We start from the raw sequence: 22,276 nt of genomic DNA, 5'->3' as shown, positions 1-22,276 counted from the left end.
TATATATATATAGAGAGAGAGAGAGAGAGAGATTTTTCTGCAAATATTTTCATATGCTATATTGCAAGAGAAGCTAATAATAGTAATGGAATTGAATGGCAAAGCTACAACCTTGCACAAACATGGACAAAACTCATCAACTGCTTGATTAATTTACGAGTGGTGTTGAAGTCCTCCCTTTCCCTATAAAGGATCGACATGGAAGGTTAAGAAATTTGTCCGTTTACCTAGAACAGTTAAGAAAGAAAGCAACATGGCTAACAAAAAGATGGGCTTGGAAGTTGTGTCATATGCAATAATATCATTCTCAGTATTCTTATTGTTAGCATCAACTACTCAAGCCCAGTCAAATGGTGTCTTCGATGTGACTAAATATGGTGCCGGTAAAGATATCACGGAGGTATCTTATATATTTTCTCGCATGCATGCATATGACTTTTAAATAGCAGAATATATAATATTCGAGTCAAAACGTTATTTATGTTTCCTTAGATTTTCAGCGTAATACCCGAATTTGAGAACAATTGATCCTCTCTAAATATTGCCCTTTTCTTTCCCTTTCTAGGCTTTAACCAATGCTTGGAAATCTGCTTGTGCTTCAACAAAGGCCAGTAAAGTTCTTATTCCAAGTGGAACATACTGGTTACGGAGAGTAACACTAGCAGGTCCTTGCAAGGCTGCGATCAAGCTCCAAGTTGATGGTATATTGCAGGCACCGGTTGACCCAGATAAGCTGTCAGGAGGTCATTGGGTTAATTTCAGATACATAGATCAATTTACATTGTCGGGAAGAGGTACTTTTGATGGGCAGGGAAAGGTTGCATGGAGCAAAAGTACATGTCAGAAATATAAAGATTGTGACAGCCTCCCAATGGTAATCTACTCGCCATTATGAAGCCTAATTTCCTCCTCTTGGGTCACAAATTTAGTGAGTTTTTTATTAATTATATGTTATGGCACTAACAAAGTTTCTTTAATCATTTGCTTTTAATATGGATCAGAATATAAGGTTCGATTTCATCACCAATGCATTAGTCCGAGATATAACTAGTCGAGATAGCAAGAACTTTCATGTTAACGTCTTGGGGTGCAAAAACCTCACCTTCCAGCATTTTACCGTGAGAGCACCTGGTGAGAGTGTAAACACCGATGGAATCCACATCGGCCGATCTACTGGGATCTACATTATCGATTCAAAAATTGGCACAGGCGATGATTGTATCTCCGTGGGGGATGGCACCGAAGACCTACACATCACAGGAGTAACATGTGGACCTGGCCATGGCATCAGTGTTGGAAGTTTAGGGAAATACCCCAATGAGAAACCTGTGTCTGGAATATTTGTCAAGAACTGCACCATCTCGGATACTACAAATGGTGTTAGAATAAAATCTTGGCCAGCTTTATACGGTGGTGTCGCATCTAACATGCATTTTGAGGATATTGTCATGAACAATGTCCAAAACCCTGTCATCATAGATCAAGTGTATTGCCCATGGAACCAATGCAGTCTAAAGGTATTGCTTTTTCTGTTACCATAAGAATATGTTCACAATATTAAATTACTGTGACAATATTTTACCCAATTCGTGGCTCAAACACTCCACAATTTATCGAAATCTTTTTTAAATTATGGTAGATCAATAATGCTATTCTGAAGATTGCATGCACATGCATATTAATTTTTTTATGTTCCTTCTAGCCAGGGAGATTACTAGAAGTCTTTTGGGATCAATAATGCTATTCTGAAGATTGCATGCACATGCATATTAATTTTTTTATGTTCCTTCTAGCCAGGGAGATTACTAGAAGTCTTTGGGGGTCTTAATGTTCTTTTTTTTTTTTCTTTTGCAGGCTCCATCAAAAGTGAAGATCAGTGATGTTAGTTTTAAGAGCATAAGGGGAACTTCTGCAACTCCGGTTGCTGTTCGGATTGCTTGCAGTAGTGGCTTCCCATGTCAGAATGTGAAGCTTGCTAACATTAACCTTGCATATAGAGGACCAGGAGGGCCTGCAAAATCCCAATGCTCTAACGTTAAGCCCATAATTTCTGGGATAATGAGCGCATCTGGATGTTGAAGATGAGGACTTCCATCTGAACTACTTTTGGTTTCTTCATTCATAGGCTCGTTTTTAGATGGAGGAATCGATCCCATCTTGTAATTTTGTTTAAACAGACAAGGGCAGAGCGGGGAATTTTTTCTATCCTGGGCTATTAAATAAATATTTAAATTTTTTTAAGATAAATTATTAACTCATGTACATGAATTTTTGAAGTTAAAAATAAAGTTTTAATTCAAATAGAATACCCAAAATATAAAAAAAATAAATTTGAAAGTCTATAAAATTAAAGTGAAAGTAAAAATAAACTTACTATTAAAGTTACATCCTTCGATATTTTGTGAAATATAATTCATGTATAATCAAATCTGAATTGATATTGTAACAACCCCTCAACCAAGATAAAATAACAATCTCATGTCAACTGAAAAACAAGATAATTAAATTTTTTCCCTCTCTCAATTCCTCCTTCCTTCACTTAATTCTTCCTTATATTAGTATTTTATAAGTTGACCTTTGTAAGTTTAAGAGATTATTCTCTCACTTTTCTTTTCTTTTTTCCTTAGATTTTGTTTTATGTTTTTCCTTAGATTTCTTAACTTTGAAAAATTAAATTGTTGTTTAATTGAATATATTAACACTATGGACATTTCTTAACTTTGAAAATTAGAGGCACTCAATTAATAAATCCTTGTAGATATTTAAATAGAAAAAATAAAACTATATACACTAAAATAAAATAAATAAAATAACTATTAAACCCACTTTATGTCATTATACATACTGCTAAAGCTTAGCTCTATGATGTTTGGTTTAATTTCGTATGTGGGCTTAAAATTATTTGGTTATCCTATATTGTTTAACAAACATTGAGTCATTTTTGTAATTAAAATGCTTTTAATTTTTCATGATTGATTAATCTAAATTTTACATGTTAGAGTTTGATTAAAATCTTTTCTTTTATTTTGCCAATATACCTTTTGAAAGACACATCTCTTTGTTTCAAGACAATCATAAAACAAATAACAAAGCACAATTCATTAAAAGTATAGGATGCAGGCCCCAAACACATGAAAAACATATCAAAGCAAAATACAATGCTTATTCATCTATATCTTATCAGCATTTTGCAAGTTGTTGGTCAAGGTGATGATGGTTGAGTGACCACGTGATAGACACCACCATTCTTGCAATTTTCAATCAAACAACTTAGGACTCTAGGAATGGGTTATGACACCAGTCAAGTTCGAGTTATCTTCCTTAACGTAGATTAGTTTTTCCACACAATATTAAGGCTCTAAAATACTACAATCAAAGCTCTCTCATCATATGGAAACCGTGGACACCAAAAAAAAAAAGCAAGCCCTCTCTCTCTCCTTTCTTTAATCAGGATCTAATAAATAATACAAATAATTTTTTGTTTCAAAAGTGAGTTTTTAAAATTTAAAAGGGACCGAAATTGTATAATTCATGTTATTTTTAAAGATGAAGGATTTAAGTGTATTTTTTACAAAATCTCTGCCACGTCACCCATATTTGATGACTTGTTTCATTTTGGTCCGTCTTCTATAATGTACACGAGCCAAGCTTGAGCCTTGGTTAAATCAAATGAGTCTAAGCTCAATAACATCAAAACAACTCATTAGGAGTCTTATTGTAAATAGAGTAATCTCATCTTTATATGTAACTAATTGTTTAGATAGTTCAATCAATAAAATAAATAATAATCAAAATATGTAACTTTATTAATACTTCATTATTGACGCTATCTTAATTGATTAAGGAAAAAAGGATAATCATAACCCTAACACACACTTGTCAACACACTATTAACTAAGGCTCCATTTGTTTGCTGGAAAATGATTTTTTTGAAAACTAAATTCCTAAAAAGTTAATTATTTTCTGATGTTTAATAGTGTCATGGAAAATAAGTTGAAAAATATTTTCCAATGTTTAGAGCTATGTCATGAAAAATAAGTTGAAAAGTAAATTATTAATATATTTGTTTTTCAAGTTTATTAAAATAATAAAAACCAAATCTTACAAATTAAAAAGTTGAATTAGGAAAAAAATTGAAAAAAATAATCTAATTTCATAAATTATCTCAAATAAAATAAATAATAATCAAAATAATAGAAATCAAATCTAATAGATAAAAAAGTTTAAAGATGATGAAATAAAAAAAAAATTATAAATTATTTCAAATAAAATAAATAACAATAAAAAAAATAAGGACTAAATCTGATAAATAAAAAATTTAATTAAAAAAATGATAAAAGAAAAGCAAAATGACAATCATAAAAATGAGAACTATAGTTAATATAAAAATCAAATTAAATTAAAATTTAAGGGATGAAATTGAAAAAAAAAAGTTTCAAAACAAAATATATAGCAATCAAAAGTTTGGAAGATCAAATTTAATATAATCAGCAAATAACATGATATTTTAAAAAAAATTATAATTTCTTAAAAGTGTTTTCTGTCTAAAATAAAAGGAGAATACTTTCCTGGAAACCAAGCTAAATTTTCGTTTAACTGAAAAGTATTTTCTGTTGACTAACTTTTTTAATGACAAACAAACGCAAGAAAATTTAGAAAATAATTTTTAAAAAATCATTTTCAAAAAATCATTTTCCGTGAAATAAACAGGTCTAATACTTATTATAAACCATGAAATTGTATAGGTATACAATATAGTAAAATAAAGTTGGTGCACGCAAATCCTAAAAAATATAGCTCAACTGGTCAGGCCCTCAGTTTGCTCTCTAGAGATCATCAGTTCGAGTCCCACAAACTTCAAGGCCACTAGAGGCTTATATGGTCATCAACTTTAGGACCTATAGGATTAGTCAAGATACACACAAGCTAATCCGAACACCCACATTAATAAAAAAAAAAAAAAAGAGTTGGTACGCGCATAATATATCATTTCTAACATTCATGACATGTATGTTTATGTTTTTTTTTTAAAAAAAAAAAAGACAGAGTATTTGTCCCACATTGCTCAAATGTAAGGTGCTTTAACTATTATAATTGATTTTATATCCGAGAAGAATCTAATTTGAGGATAATATAAAAAAAAAAAAAAGAGTTCTTGTGCCTTAGTTAAATTTTAGTACTAAATTAGTAACGTGGCCCGCGCTACGCTGTGAGTCAATTTTTTTATATAAAAAATATTTAAAAAAGTTAAAATTTAACAGTGTTAGGTTTTTTTACAAAGTTATACCTAAGAGCATTGGGTCTATCTGTTACTCCTAATCCAAAAGTTATATTTATAATATTAATAATAATATTAAACTTGCATGATCCAAGTTTAAGTGAGTTTGGTTGCAACATCAAACCTGGAGCCTTTGACATGAGTGATTGCAAGATTTTGTTATAAAAGTGTGATAATTAAAAAGAATAAAAAATTAATATTACAGAATAAAAAAAAATATTAATTGGAAAGAAAAGAACAATAAAGCAAAGTATTATTTCGATGAATAGTGCTTTGCAAGGAGGGATACAGTAACATCCCTTCATGAGATCACAATAATTTAATGACCAATAAACAAAAGAAATCATAAAGTTTAATTCTTAATCAAATCGATATTAAAAGATGAAATTGAAAGAAAAAACTACTTAAGAAAAAGAAAAAAAAATCTTAATCAACTGGTTTAACCCGTCAAACCTGGGATTCGTGTCATAAAATTGAAAGAAAAAAGATTGATGTCTTTTAGTTATAGTTAATTACAATATTTAAAGATGAAATTGAAAACTATATAATATATATATATATATATATATATATATATATATATATATATATATATATGAATCAGCTGGATTGGCTTACCAAATCAGGTTAACCCATCAAACCTGAGATTCATGTCATGAGAGTGATAACTAAATAAAAAAAAATAAACATTAATAAACTAAAATGAACAAAAAAAAGATTAATTAAAAAAAAAAAAACAAAGAAAAAAAAACCTACATGAAGAAAAAAAAAAATCTGAATTAACTGGATTAACCTGTCAAACCAGGGATTCGTGTCATTAAAGTTTGATAGCTAAATAAAAAAAAACTTAATATTAACAAACTAAAAAAAAAAATTAAAAAAAAAAATACTAAACAAAAAAAATATTAATTTAAAAAAAAAAAAAAAAAAAGCCTACGTAAAGAAAAAAACTAATGAAGAAAAAGGAAAAAAAAAATCTGAATTAACTGGGTTAACCCTTCAAACCAAGTTAACTCATCAAATCTGGGATTCGTGCCATGAAAGTTTGATAATTGAATAGGAAAAAAAAAAATTACGGGTTAACCTAGAATTAACTAGGTTAACCTGTCAAATCAAGAATCCGTGTCATGAAAGTTTGATAACTAAATAGAGAAAATTTAACATTAACAAACTAAATTAAACAAAAAATAATAATTAAAAAGAAAAACCAGAAAAAAAAAATTCAAGTTAACGCGTCAAACCCAGAACCCATGTAATGAAATTTTGATAACTAAATAAAAAAAAAAATTAACATAAATAAAAAAATTAAACAAAAAAAATATTCATTAAAAAAAACAAAGAAAACAAAACAACTTAAAAAAACAAAGAAAATCAAACAACTTAAAAAAGCAAAGCAAACAAAAAATAAAAGACAGCTAGGCGTTTCACTGTGGACTGCACTCGAAAAAATTAATTAAAAAGAAAAACCAGAAAAAAAAAATCTAGATTAACCCATCAAACCCAAAACCTATATCATAAAAATTTGATAATTAAATAGAAAAAAAATTTAACATCAACAAAAAAAAAAAAAAACATTCATTAAAAAAAAAATCAGCTTAAAAAAACAAAGAAAAAAGAAGAAAAGAAAAAAAAAACAGCCAAAAAAACAAAACAAAAAAAAAAGTGAAAAAAAATTGATAATTAAATAGAAAAAAAATTAACATTAACCAAAAAAAAAAAACATTCATAAAAAAAAAACAAATTAAAAAAACAAAGAAAAAAGAACAAAAACAGCCAAAAATACAAAATAGAAAGCAAAAAAACCAAAAAAAGAAGAAAATAACTCAGCTTTTCATTATGAATTGCTATAATGAAAGGCTGATTCTAATGGATGAAGACAGCAACTTTGTGTTTATGATAAAGGAAAAAAGAAAAGAACAACACACCTAACTTCTATTTTAATATATGAAAACTCATGATAAGAGACCTGCATAAAGCAAGTGACAAACTAAGAACCCACCAAATAGCAAATTAGTAACCTGCTAATTAGCATCAAGATTAAAAGTTATAATACAACCAAATTACTCCGCGTGCTCTTTCAACCAACACCTTTTTAAGAATAATAACAATTATAATGATATGTCTAGATAAAAAAAAGTTTTTTTACATTTATTGAGGCATATAATTTTTTATTTATTTTATATTCAATTTTTCATGGTGCTAGAAAATACATTAACAACAAAACAATGTTAGCTAGTTTGACCTATAAGGTCATCATGACTATGAATCCAAAGAACTAGCCATCCAGGCAAGACGCCCGCAATATAACGCCGGGAAGTTAGCTAGTTTGACCGCTAAGGTCGTGACTCTAAATCCAAACAACTAGCCATCCAGCCAAGACGAATTCATTTCTGAATTTCGTAAACACGCAAACATAATGAGCTCCTTTAATGATTTTTCCTGTCGAGAACTTAAGCTAGAACTCTGCTAATGGGCAGTTGATTATCAGCGAGAACAGAAACGGAAAACGATTTTTTTTACCAAAAAACAAACATGGGGGGGAGGAGCAGGATTGAAAATCTCAGAAAAAAATTCTACTATCTTTTCCCTCGAAGAAACCACAGAGAGATGTTCCTTCACATACGTTGGCACCCTACAGGTGACCTATTTTAATAGTTTGAAAAGTTGATGAAATCCTGATACATCTCACAAAGACTTGAGCTGACAAAATAAGAGAGCTTCGGAACAACATATCAATATGTTACTAAACTGTGACATGCCCTCAGTACCTTCTTGTTTTGGAATCACTTTTAGAAAGTATCAGCCCAGAAAGCTTGTTGACCTCATACAGTAGACCAGCAGAGAACAAGAAACTGCATCAAATACAAGTTGAGTACAGCCATTAGCACACATTTGCAGACATTTAATGTTAGTTTGCCATTACTCATATTGATTAAATGTAATCCACAATTAATTTCATATTTTCATCACTCAGCACGGGCATGATTCTTACCAGGCTGTAGTTATTTAGAATTCAACCCATTGAGCCTTGCAATTCATGTTTTATGGCACATAACCTACCTTAAATCCTACAGATGAAATACATATTCATGAATTATAAACCATATATCATCATTGCATTTAGGAATCATGAAAATATTAACTTTCAATGCATCTGAATTAAAACCATTTCTAGTCATTAATATGACTATGGTTCATATAATCATTATTGTCTCTTCACTTCTTTCAATATGGTTCATCTAATCATTACTGCCTCTTGCTTCTTTCAATATAGTGATGACTTTGCTTTATTTGCAATGACTTCATTGATGTTTCTAGTCTATGTTCCTATATTGTGTGGAACAAACTTATGACATTACAGGATGCTCTCAATCCAAAAGATAAACACCCTCAAATTTCCTTGAAAGGTTATTCATGCCCACAAGATACACTACCAGGCCAGTTCAGGTTATGCCAATAGTTGCATGCCTTGCATGATCGAATTTTCCAGTCCTTTATCTGAAAAACAACTTGAAAGAAGAAAAACTTGCAGTTCACTGTGGTTCAACTAATTATTCCAGCTCTGTTACAAGCCTACTTGTAAATCAACACACAAGAAAGTTTCACACAATTTTCTCATCAACAAAGCAAATTCTTCCTAAAAATGCTCAATGATAAATGCACAGGCACTTTAAACTAGCAAGATTGCTTTGTTTCACCAAACCTTATATAGGATACCTCATGGCACAATTGATGCCTGACACAATGGTAGTCCAATGGGTGGTTAAACAAAACAATGGCTGATAGATTTTGAGTATTTTTCTCTCAAGCATGTATTCAGAAAAAAATTACAGTGAAAAGCAAAATTATATTTACATCTTAAACTTACCATGTAGTGATGCAAACACGATGCACAGTGCCAGCAGCAATTAGAGCAACACCTTCTGCTAAGATGACTACAAAAGAAAAATGAAAACCTTAGCGGTAGATATATTCATGACCTTTTTAAACAGCAAAGGTGATTGAAAACAAAAGGGACAAAATAATAAGGCTATTGATGACATGGATCCTGATCCCTATATAGCAACGTCAATCTCACTGCGCCTTATGGAGGAGAGTTACATTCTACTGAGAAGAGAACTGCACAATCAGAATCATGTACATATAATTTATCTAGGCTCAGATCAACAGCCTCATGCCTTCCCTTACCACAAACCAAGCCAAAAACAAGACAGACTATGTGCTATTAATTGATAGATTAACTTCATCAACTCTTAGTCATTAGATATATATTGAAATGAACAGGTTAGGATCTACACGGAGTCAGACAAAATAAAGGGGGGGAAATGCAAGTTATCAACAGCAGTGATATGTACCATGAGACAAATCAGCTGATATCATGTATGAACTGATCCATAGATTTGAAAGAGTAAAACTTGTGATAGGCAGCTTAGGAATATCAGCTCAGAAATAAGATCACCACAGCCATGCAAGTTCAGAATCAACATGATATGTCAGATACTCTGGAAAAGAATATCTTTACCTAACAAACGCTATATATATATAGAAAAAGATTATATCCATTCACCCAAGCCCCTCCTCAGCTTCTCTTTCCGGAAAGAGGGAGATGAATAAAAGAAGAAAGAAAGCGAAATCATAGAGACAGACAAGGTGCACTCACCAGCACCCCACCCAGTCTTCATGCCACATGTTTCCTGAAAATTCCCAATTAACTGCAAAACAGTAATAAAAAATAAATAAATTCATAACACCCAAAAGGATCATGATAAAAATATAGTAAAAAAACTCACAGTGAGGAGGACAAGAAACAAGAGAGAGCTGATGAATCCGCCAAGGATGGTAAATAACTCGGTGGAAGCCAATTTAGAGCGATACATCTCTTGAAGTGAAAGAATTACTGTGAATAGAAGAAAGGAATATAGCATTGAGCTTCCTGCTCCTGACGCCATGCTCTTTGCATTCATAATTATCACACACAAAAAATCATTAGATGAGATTAGAAACAAGATTGTGTATAGAATAATCTATAATTAGTAGTAGATCCAAAAAGGTTAATAATAGATCAGGAGAACCCATAGCCTTACCTTTGGAAAAGAAACCCTAACCACACCGATCTACGCTATCTGCGTTTACTTTATGTCTCGATCCTCTTTCAAGTTTCAAGAGAGTCTGTGCCTCGACGAGAAAAATGCGATCTCCTCAAGCCATCAACGGTGTCGTTTTGGTTTGTTTACTTTTTAATGTGTTTGTTTTTGTGTTCAAAGTGCTTAAAAAGTTTTTGATTTTTTTAAAATTAATTTTTTTTATGATTTTTCATCATTTTCTTATGTTAAAAATTAATTTTAAAAAATAAAATATATATATATATATATTATTTTAATATATTTTCAAGTGAAAAACATTTATTTTATTAAAATTAAAGTTTAAAACACAACTAAATTAAATAAAGAACTATAAAACCAATCAAGTCATAATATAAAATCAAATAAAAACTTTCTAGTGGATCATCAACAATCCAATCATCTCTAGAAAAAAAGTTATTTGTTTGACCGTAATTGGCAAATGTATTTGTGGAAAGCCAATTTTAAAGTACTAATTTTGCAATGAAGTCTAAGACTATGGTGAATCAAGAGTTTATAAAGCTGGATTATTTTGATGGAATAAATTTTATATGTTGGAAAGATAAGATGATGTTTATATTGACTGCTTTAAAGATCTCCTATATCCTTGATTCAAATCTGCTTGAAATTTTTGCATCTACATCCAAAGACAATGATCAGCTGAAGACAGAACATAAGAAACAAGATGAAGATGAATTGTTATGTAAAGGCCACATCCTTAATAATCTATTAGATCATTTATATGAACTTTTCACATCCATAAAGTCTTCAAAGAAAATCTGAAAGTCACTAGAGTACAAATACAACATAGAAAAACAAGATGTGGACACATTTTTTATTATGAAATATTTCGAATTTTCATTAATGGATAATGTTTCTATTATGAATCAAGTCTATGAGTTACAAGTCATTTCTAAACTTAAAGACTTGAAAGTGGAAGTTCCTAAAGCATTACAAGTAGGAGTAATAATTACAAATTTTTCTCTTAGTTAAAATGATTATAGGAAGAAGTTATTGCATACCATAGAAGAATTTTTTTTTCATGAACAAATTCAAAAACACTTACAAATTGAAGAAGAAACTAGAATTCATGTAAAGGAATTTACCAATGAATCTGCAACAAAAGTGAATTATGTTGAAGGAAATCTGAATGTTTAAAAAAATAATGCTGGAAACAAGATGAAATTTTATAAGGCAGTAAAGAACTTCAAAAATCTGGACAACTTAAGCAATTCAAAAAAAGGAAAGACCTGCTATAATTATAGCAATAAAAGGCACTACAAATGTGAGTACAGGTTTTGAAAGAAACAAAAACAAAAAGATCCTAACAATGTCCAAAATTCAAATATGACAAATATGGTTGAACATAAAACTGAGTTGGTTGCAACAATTTCCAAGCTACATATTAGAATGATTATTGAACTTTATATGGCTGCAAGTATCATGTGCAATGATTGGTGGTATAATTCTGGTGCAACCATCTATGTATCTATGTATACAACAAATAAAAACCATTTTAAATATTATGAAGTTGCAGAAGATGGACAAAAAGTTCCAATGAGAAATTATAATGCTGCAAAGCTGATGGGAAAAAGAAATGTTGAACTAAATTTCACTTTTAGAAAGAAATTGTTGTTGATTAATATCTTACATATATAAGGAAAATCTTATATATGTAAATTTGCTTTGTAAGAAGGGTTTTAATGCTGTTTTAGAGTTTGATAAGATCATTTTATCCAAAAATAGACTATTTGTGGGGAGGGGCTACTCATGTGAACTTGGTATTAATAATAAAATTAATGTTTATGTTTATATGATTGAGTTATCTTTATCTTTATGGCATGATTATTTGGCACATGTTAGTTTTTTATCATTAAAATATATGGCTAAGCATAATTTAATTTCTTATAAAATTAAAAATAAAAGAATATGTGAAATCAACATTCAAGCAAAGATGACTAGAAAGGCTTTTCCTAAAGTTGAAAGAAATATTAGTTTATTATAACTTGTATATTTTGATATATGTGAATTAAATGACATCTTAACTAGGGGAGGAAATAGATATTTTGATATATGTTTATTTAATGAAACATAAAGATCAAGCTTTTCAAATGTTCAAGAATTAAAAATTAGAAGTTGAAAACTAAAAAGGGAAGAGAATTAAAATTCAAAGGAGCGATAGAGGTGATGAGCTTTTTTTTCCATAGGATTTTTTTTTATTTTATGAAAAAAATGAAATTGTGCATCAAACTAGTGCACCATATATACCTAACAAAATGGCTTGGTAGAAAGAAAGAATAGAACAATTGCTAATATGCTTAACTCTATGTTAGTGAATGCTAAATTGCCTACTAGTTTGTGGAGGAAAGCTTTACTCACTGCTTGTCATATGCATGATAGAATTTATTCTATAAAATTAAAAGTTTCTCCATATGAATTATGGGGGAAAGAAAGAAATAAAACTTAAATTATCTTAGAGTTTAAGGCTGCCTCACCTTTTATAGAGTTCCAGATCCTAAAATGATAAAATTAGGACCTAGAACTTTAAAGGAAAATTTTGTTGGCTACGCTAAAAATTCAAAAGCATATAGAATATTAGTTTCAAGTTCTAATGTAATTGTGGAATCTAGAGATGCTGAGTTTATTAAAAATAAATTTCAAACTAATTCCGATTCAATTAGTGAACTAATAAATAATTCTAAAATTGAAATAGAGTTAACAAATAATACAGGTTTTGATCCAAAATATAGAAATAAAAGAAACTCAAATTGATCATTTTAGTGAACTTAGGAGAAGCCAACATGTTAGAAAAGAAAAGAATTTACATTTGGATTATATATCTTCACAATCTATTATTTTTTTAGTTCAAGGCAATAGGACTGATGAGTTTAATAAGTTACCAATCTTATTAATAGTTGAAGATGACTTTAAAACATATAAATAGGCAATGATGTCTCGAGATGTTGTTTTTTGGAAAGAGACAATTAATAATGAGATTGACTCATTATTATATAACAATACTTGGATTATTGTTAATTTGTCTCTAGGTTCCAATGCAATTGGATGTAAATGAGTTTTCAAAAGAAAATATAATTGTGATGGATCAACTCAAAGTTTTAAAACAAGGTTAATAGCCAAAGGCTTTAGATAAAAAAAAAAAAAAAAAAAAGGAATATACTATTTTGATATATATGCTTTGGTGGCTCGCATAACATTTATAAGAATACTTTTGGTTTTATCATCAATCTACAATTTATATGAACCTCAAATTGATGTTAAGACAGTTTCCCTCAATGGTAAATTAGATGAATAGGTCTATATGAAACAAATACGGATTTTGCTCTACTAGGAAATGAACATAAAGTCTACAAATTAATTAAATCTCTATATGGATTGAAACAATTACCTAAGCAATGACATGAGGAATTTGATTCTATAATTTTATAATATGGTTCAAACATAATAGAGCTGATAAATGTATTTATTCTAAATTTATAATGATTTTGGTGTGATAATATATTTATATGGATGACATGCTCATTATTAGTACTAACATAAATGATGTTAATGATACTAATAAATATCTAACCTCAAAATTCAAAATGAAGGACTTAAATGAGATAGATATAATTTTGGATATCAAAGTAAGAAAATATAGTGGAAGGTTTTGTTCTCTGTCAATCTCATTATATTAATAAAGTCTTAAATAAATTTAATTATTTGAATATCAAATAAGCAAATACTTCCTATGATGTTTCCTAAAAATATTGGTAAATCAATTGCTCAAATTGAATATGCTAGTGCAATTGATAGCTTAATGTATATTATGTATTATACTAGACTTGATGTTGATTTCACAATATGTAAGTAAGGATCATTGGAAAGCAATTGCAAGAGTACTTGGTTACTTGAAAAAGACTGAATTTTGAATTATTTTATTATAATTTTCCAATTGTACTTGAAGGTTATATTGTTGTTAGTTGGATAACTAGTACAAGTGATAATAAATCAACCTCTAGATGAGTATTTAATTTAGAAGGTGGTGTTGTTTCTTGGGCTTCAAAGAAACAAACATATATAACCTATTCTACAATGGAATCCGGGTTTATAGTTCTAGCAGCTACAAGTAAGAAGAAAAATGGTTGAGAAATATGTTATTGGATATTAAGTTTTGGCCACAATCAATGTCATCTATTTCCTTACATTGTGATACTCAAGCAATCATGTCTAAGGCATTTAGTAAATGTTACAATAAAAAATCCAGACATATCAGCTTGAGATATGAATATCTAACGCAATTAATTTTGACAAGATCATTACTATGGTGTATGTTAGATCTTGCAATAATCTAGCAGATCTTTCACTAAAGGTCTTTCAAGAGATTTAGTTAGAAACACTTCTACTAGTATGGGATTAAGGATATTTAATTAATCTTACTAGTAAGAGGAACCAACTTTTTCTAGTACCTTTACTAGTTAGGAGGTTCATGGGTAATAACAAATTATTAGTGAGAGTGATGTATACTAATTTGTGTATGAAATATAGATTTGCAAAATTAGTATTCCAAATAAATAGGAGGATGAATGATTAACACTCTTAATGAAATCTCAATGTAAGAAGGACATTTCACCTATATGAATATAACAGTGCTACGCAAGAGTAAGTTATTAGTAGAAAAAATGGCTTCCCCCCTTAGAACTGAAGCTGAAGAAAGAACCGATACATAGAATGGAGAAACCTCTCAATGATGATCAACCAGCAAGTTGTGAAGTCCCCACTCAATAGAATGTAGGATAACCAATCCCATTTGTGGAAATAACCCGTGCCGGCATGCCTAGAGCTTTTTGAGCAAGTACATCAGTCACCTTATTCTTTCTACATGCAAGAATCTTTTGTCTTTTCTTTTCCAATTAAAAAAATAGTTGAAAAAGAGGTAACTTCTAATACACGAGGCAAATTTTAAGCTAGAACTAATAGATTAACATTAATAGTCGGTTTCCCGAGGGGTTCTTTCCTATGCTTGCTGGCTAAAAAAAGAAAAATGAAAATGGGGTTCAGTACGTCATTCCTCAATCTAGAGGGCATCATGAGGACCCACTATATCGGGTTCCAATCCTATTACTTTGTTTTTGTTTAAGCGGCAATCAAATTGCACTGTTGAACATGAGATTAGATTCTATCTATGAAAAACGGATTTGCTACAAAAGTGAAAGGCGAAGATTACGTGTAGCCAAGTGTTACATGTAAAAGGTCACCAAGTCATCGGAAAGGGGAATAGATTGTTTTGCGCTTCCAATACTTTTTTTTCTTACTTAATTAATCCATACTTTCTTAAAAATGTGAGGCAAACAATGACTTCTACTTCTAACTAAAGGCAAACAGTCGGCAATGCAAGCAAATAGAGAGCTTCCACCCATTTGAGTCATTGCGAGCCAAAAGGCGTACTGGTAATGGTGAACTTCTGGTTTTGGATTAATTAAATCATTTGTATAGTATTTCCAATTCTATTGAATGTAATCCCAATTTAAGCTTTTTTGCCATCATAATTTCTTTAGAGTTTTGAAATGCTTACATTAAAGAGAGGTTTAAGTCTAAAGATACCCCTTTTTTATGCATGAAACATGGTATCATCTAATATTACAAGTTAAGTGGAGGATTGTTGTTTACTGTTGTTAAAATAAAGCTTATAAATTAGGTAATTAAAGAGAACTTTATTCAACATTAGAAAGGTAAGAGGTTTTGTTATATTTTATAATATAAGGAACACCAAATCAATAGATTTAGATAATGGAGGGAGAGCCAGAATATATATATATATATATATATATATATATATATATATATAATATATATATATATATATATATAAACATAAATGGTTTTTATTATTACTATTTTCAAAATTAATTAATATAATAATTATGCATGATACCTCCTGTCAAATCATTCAAATAATTTGAATGAAAAGTTAATTTTTAAACTTTACATATATGTTGGTCTGAAAAGGTGTGGCTTTAAACTCTACAGATATATTGGTTTGAAGAAGTGTGCTTCTAAACCTTACATACACATTGATCTGAAATGATGTTATTTTATTTATAAATACTAGGTTGATGTTGACAGGAATAAATAAGAAATAATCTTCTTCTCTCTCTAATTTTTCTTACAAACTCTTTGTTTACATTTATCAAAAATGAAATAGAACTTTTTAATAAACTTATAAAAGTTATTGTCTATAAGTTTAAGGTTTTGTTGTATTCTGATGTGATATTATTTTAACCCTACAACAAATATAGTGGGGGTAATTAATACTTTAAAAATAATGATCTTCATCCATTGAAATTACAGTCCTGAATTAAACCATTCGCTCTTACATCTCTAGAATTCCCTCTGTTGCAACAATTAACATTTAATTTTAACCAATCTAAATAAGGATGAATCCATCTTACCATTACATGATGCTTCAGACCATTATCACAATTTAATCTCCCATCCCGTGTTGTTTCAATCTCCCTAACCAGGCTTCTTATTGCACCTATCAGGCTACCTTCCATCTTTATTGTATTTATAAAAATACATTTATTTCTTGCCTTTCATTATGTCCATAATGTCACCCTAAACACCATTGCCCAACTCCAGCCTTCATATGTAACTTCCTTACTTGATGGGTTGTTCATCAGCCAAGGTAATAGATTAACTCCATTGAATGAAGGTTCATTATGTGTCCTCCCTAGATGAAGCCAAGTCTCACGATCCATTCTGCAATCTCTTAATACATGCAACGATGTCTCCATAATAAATGGATAACAGTTACAACTATGATCTATAGTCATATGCCTAGTTACCTAATTATCATTTGTTAGTAATGTTTTATAAACCATTAACTGTAGGAATGTTCTAATCCTTTCAAGTCCTTGCCACTCTCACACTAATTTCCAATTTTGATATAAGTGATGCTATTGGTTTCATTTATCATTTTGAGTAGTGTAAGCTGATTTAACTGTTAACAACCCATTTTAAAAATGATGCCAAAACATTCGATCTTTGTCCATCTCCATTGTTAGTGGTAGATAGCTAGCCAATACAATCAATAGTTGTAATGGAATAAGGTGGGCAAAAACATCCCATCTTTATTGTCGATCCATAGTAACCATGCATATCTGTCATTGTTTAATTTGGCATCTCCTCTAGAATGGTCTAAATAACATGATATTCTAAAGGTCCATACCCATTTAACCACACATCTAACCAGAATTTCACCTTTCTTCCATTCTCTATTGCCCAAGAGATGTCTTGAGTAATCTGTGGCTATACCTTACAGATTGTTTTCCATAAAGGATAGTTTGTTCTCTTGGCCTGCACTTGAGTATTATCACCAGTTGCTCTAGCATAACTAGTCTTAAACACAGTAGCCCATAAATTATCCCTATCATTAAAAACCCCTCAACCAAGCTTCATTAAAAATGCTTTATTCAAGTAATGCATATTATGTAAACCTAATCCATCATTAGATTTTGGATGACATAAGGTCCTTCAATTAACCAAATGCTTACTGCCTCGGTCTTCACTATCCACTCAAATAAACCCATGACAAAGTTTTTCTATTTCATTGCAAATAGCTTTAGGTAAGAAAGTCGTCTGCATCAGGTATAAAAGGATTGCAGCTAGCACCGACTTACATATATATACATAATTCTACCTGCGAGAAATAAACTTTTAGCCTTCTATATAGTTAATTTTTATACAAGTTTTTAATAACGTAACTGTAGGTTCTTTTAGTTATTTTCTGATATAGTAAGGAACCTTAAGGTACTTCCCAAGATCCTTCACTGTCACAAACTTACTTAAATAACTCAATGTATTAACTAAATAGTTCGAAACCCTTTTAGAAAAATAAATCTTAGTTTGCGAACATTAGCCTCTTAGCTTAAAGCATCACAAAACCAATTTAAGTAATTCAACACCTTCTGTATCTGAACTCCACTTGCCTTTGCAAATAGTAGCATATCATCCACAAAGCATAAATGAGAAATACTAGGACCTTCTTGACTAAACTTGAAAGGCTTCCAAGCCATTTTATCCACCTCATAGTGTGTTAATTGAGATAATCTTTCAAGACATAGAACAAAGATGTAAGATGAGAAAGGTTTACCTTGCTGAATTCCCCAAGATGGAAGAAACTTTTCTCAAGGGTTTTCGTTCCATAATACACTTAAAGAGACAAACTTAATACACTTCATAATAATATCCACCAAATTGACTGGAATTCCTGCCAATAGAATCTCTAATAAAATCCTATTTTAACATGTCGTATGCTTTCCTTAAATCAACCTTGATAGCCATCATTCCCTTTTTCCTTTTCAAGTTGTGCATCAAATGAATCACCTCTTATGCCACCACTATATTATCCATAATCTGTCTGTCTAGCATAAAACTACTCTGATATTTTGTAATCAAGTCAAGCATGAAGTTCTTCGGACAATTCACCAATATTTTCATCAAGATCTTATAATTGACATTACACAAATTAATGGGTCTAAACTGATGTAAGAATTTCAGCTCCAACACCTCCAAAATTAACACTAAGAATGAATGACTCACATCCTTAACTTCTCTATGATTCTAAAAAACATCCCTAATAAACTTACAAACTTCTTCTGCCACCACTGACCACTGAATTTGGTAGAAGTAGGGTTGATAAAAATTCAGATCGGGAGCTTTTAATGGTTTTATATATATAAAAAAGCTTGCCTAATCTCATCATCTTTCACTAGTTCTATAAAAATCATTTTCTTGATGTCATCTAGCACATGTTATATCAAAAAGAACTTAGTCTCGAGTGTTGCACCTTTATCCCTATAAAACAACTTTTGATGGAAATCCACTGCCATTCTTTCTAGGCTTTCTTCATCCCACACTAATTGATTGTTAGAGTCCTTTAACCTTTCAATTTTATTATTTTATTTCTAATTATTATCTTTGTATGGAAATACATTGTATTTCTATCCCCATAAGACACCTATTGATACCTAGACTTTTGAGCCCATAACATCTTTTTCTGAGTAAGAATTTCATTATATTCCTTTAGCAGGTCCTTCTTCAATCGAATAAAAAACCTGTTATGACCCCCATTCATAGAACTTTCTTCTTTCATTGAAAAATATTGCTAAATACCCTAAAGTTCCACACTTTTATCTTATTAGTCATATCCTTAAGAGAGAACACTAGGTCTACCTCTTTAACCCATCTACTCCTGACCAACTCTGAAAAGCTATCATGTGTAGCCTATGCCATCTCAAACTTGAAAGGTCAAATTTGCTAGCCATTTATGTCTTTGTTAGTGCTGAAATCAATAAAAAAAGTATGATGACCACATTTTATCCTTGAAAGCACCTACACACACAAATCTGGAATATTAAGTCTGAAATTCTGATTATTGAAACCTTTGTCAAGCCTTTCAAATACTCTACTTTGGCTACTACTCTCCTACTCCCTCGAAGTAATCCTACACTACCTAAATCAATTAATCCATAATAAAAAAACTCACTTATTAAAATGTTTGCACCTTCTGCTATTAATTAGAAAGCCGTCTCTCTTCTGAAGCTGAGAGAACTTTATTAAAATCTCCAACTACTATCCATGGTAATGAGATTGACTGAACTAAATCTTTTATTTCAACAAAGCAATCCTGCTTAATCTGTTCACTCAGATTAACATAAACAATGTTATAAAGCCATGGCTTTGGTCCTCTTTCATCAAAGAGCATATGAATAAGATGTCTAAATGATCTCAAAATTTACAAGTCCATTTTAGATTTATTCCATAACAACCATAAACCACCTAACCTACCTTGAGCCTTAACTCTAAAATAGGTTTTGAATTTGAGCTTTTCAACTACATTATATGATTGTCTCCCACTAATTCTTAGTTATGCTATAGCCAATACATTAAACCCATGGGACTTTCTGAAGTTTTAAATCAAGGAGAAAAACCAATTACTTGCTTCCCCTTACAATTCCAAAAGCAAGTCTTCATTAAAAAAAATCATTAAAGATAGAAACCAAATTCATAAACATCATGGTGAAACTACTAGACACATAATCGTGTCTTCTTCTATCGACATATTTGTATCCTCATCCAATTTCTTGTTAGAATTCGTAATCAAATTTGACTCCATCACGACATTGCTGGATACAATCACACCATTCCTCTGCTTCATTCTCTTAATATTTAGTGGCCTCGATGAGTGATGTCCACGAGAACATTGTTTTATAGCCATACCATCCTGTTTCTCCCTTATGCTACTAGTCGCTTAGAGTCCCGCATGAAAAAAAAGCTTCTAAAACTCTTACCTAGGTTTTATATCTTTAGTTAGGTTATTAATATGGGCTGAAGTTGTAACCTACTTACTCAGGTTATGAATGCCATTTTTTTAGAGCCTCTATCCATATTTTTTGTAGGTTTGCACTTTTCTTGAGTCCGAAGCCTATCAATGCCCCTATATCCTTACTAAACTTTTTGATCCCCTAAGCCATTAAGATCTTCCTTTGTTTGCCTCATTCTATACTTCTAGAAACAAATTGTCTCCTATCAATATTCTCAGCTCCACTAATTATAACAAATCTTGCTAAATTAGTTTCTCTCCCCTCAGATCTACGGTATCCATATTAGTTTTCTATAAGACACCAAACCTAGATCCCTCTATCTTACTTGTCACCTTTAATTCTTTCCATGTATTATTTTCCAATACATCCATTACGATCTGACCTTAGTGATTGGTGCAACCTTTTCCCTTTTGAGTCCAAATTTCTTGTTAGTTCTTCTCCTCTCCTTCTTCACCACCATCCATTATCCAAACAAATTAACAACATCTGGCCTAAACAATCCTTCCTCATCCTTTCCCCTATTAAGTTCAAATTTCTTGGTAGTTCCTCTCCTTTTCTTCTTCACCACCATCCATTGTCCAAACAAATTAACCACATCTTACCTAAACAACCCTTCCTCATCCTTGTTTCCCTCATGAGCACCATTAGCTCCATGCGTTGCTTTTCATTTATCCTTGTGTACTTCCTCCTAATACGTTGCATGAGGACAATTATCTTTTTTATAGCCATATTGGCCACACAAAAAACAAATTAGATGAAGACCTTTATAAGTTATTCGTCTAATCCTTCTCCTCAATCTGAACTTCGCCTACAAAGGTTTTGTTAGGTCCATCTCCATACAAATACAAGCATAGTTTCCTAGAGTCCTAATATAAGTGGTTTTGTCCACCTTCAAGGTTTTACTAATATGGTTCCCAATCTTTCATAAACTATAGTGTCATAGTATTCCATTGCCTATCCCTGCATATCAACCCAAATCGTTACCTTCTCAATGGCTGCTTTATAAGGACCAAAATTCAGGTGCCATTGTCGCATTGTAAGATAATGATCCGATATCATCCAAGGGCTTCCAAACAAGGCAAATTTTATGTCCACTTGGTTACATAATTTGGCCAAAAAGAAATCATTCCCTAAGTCAACTAAACCAAGCTCGCCTCGGATCTTTCATAAACTTTGAAGTCATTTCAACAAGAAAGTATATTCTATCTTGTGACCCATGCCTTTTACTATTAAGGTTTGATGTCTAGGTTCATGTATACATTTCTTCTCCTTCGATGATAATTTAATTATTGCGTAATCCTCTTCCCCTTCTTCATCATCCTCATCATTTGGCATAAACTCCTTCACATTGGTTGCGTTAGGCAGAGTTCAATCCAAATATGAAGTCCCTATTAAAGAGTCCCTTTAATTGAATTCCATGTTTGATGTACCCCCTTCTTTCATGGTGTCAAATCGTTCTACATGATAGCATTGTTTCATTGAATCCATCTTGA

General features: G+C 30.8%; 2 protein-coding genes across 2 annotated transcripts; one reads left to right on the top strand and one right to left on the bottom strand.

The window, feature by feature from the left end:
- The first annotated feature begins 268 nt into the window (after window positions 1-268).
- Window positions 269-2,079, top strand: LOC118036181 (exopolygalacturonase-like). The gene is made up of 4 exons (XM_035041866.1): window positions 269-400; window positions 566-874; window positions 1,002-1,517; window positions 1,855-2,079. The coding sequence occupies exons 1-4, from the start codon at window positions 269-271 to the stop codon at window positions 2,077-2,079; spliced, it is 1,182 nt and encodes a 393-aa protein (XP_034897757.1).
- A 5,750-nt stretch (window positions 2,080-7,829) lies between these two features.
- LOC118036185 (uncharacterized) lies at window positions 7,830-10,504 on the bottom strand. Its single transcript, XM_035041870.2, has 5 exons — window positions 10,363-10,504; window positions 10,069-10,230; window positions 9,939-9,990; window positions 9,147-9,213; window positions 7,830-8,130 (listed from the first exon to the last, which is right to left on the bottom strand). Exons 2-5 carry the CDS (start codon window positions 10,225-10,227, stop codon window positions 8,040-8,042), a joined length of 369 nt encoding a protein of 122 aa, XP_034897761.1. The 5' UTR covers window positions 10,228-10,230; window positions 10,363-10,504; the 3' UTR covers window positions 7,830-8,039.
- Between the last annotated feature and the right edge of the window lie 11,772 nt (window positions 10,505-22,276).

This window comes from Populus alba, chromosome 19, assembly GCF_005239225.2.
Source record: "Populus alba chromosome 19, ASM523922v2, whole genome shotgun sequence".
In the NCBI taxonomy this organism is placed as follows: Eukaryota; Viridiplantae; Streptophyta; class Magnoliopsida; order Malpighiales; family Salicaceae; genus Populus; species Populus alba.
The sequence above is the reverse complement of the archived record's forward strand: the minus strand, read 5'-3'. Positions and strand labels throughout refer to the sequence as shown.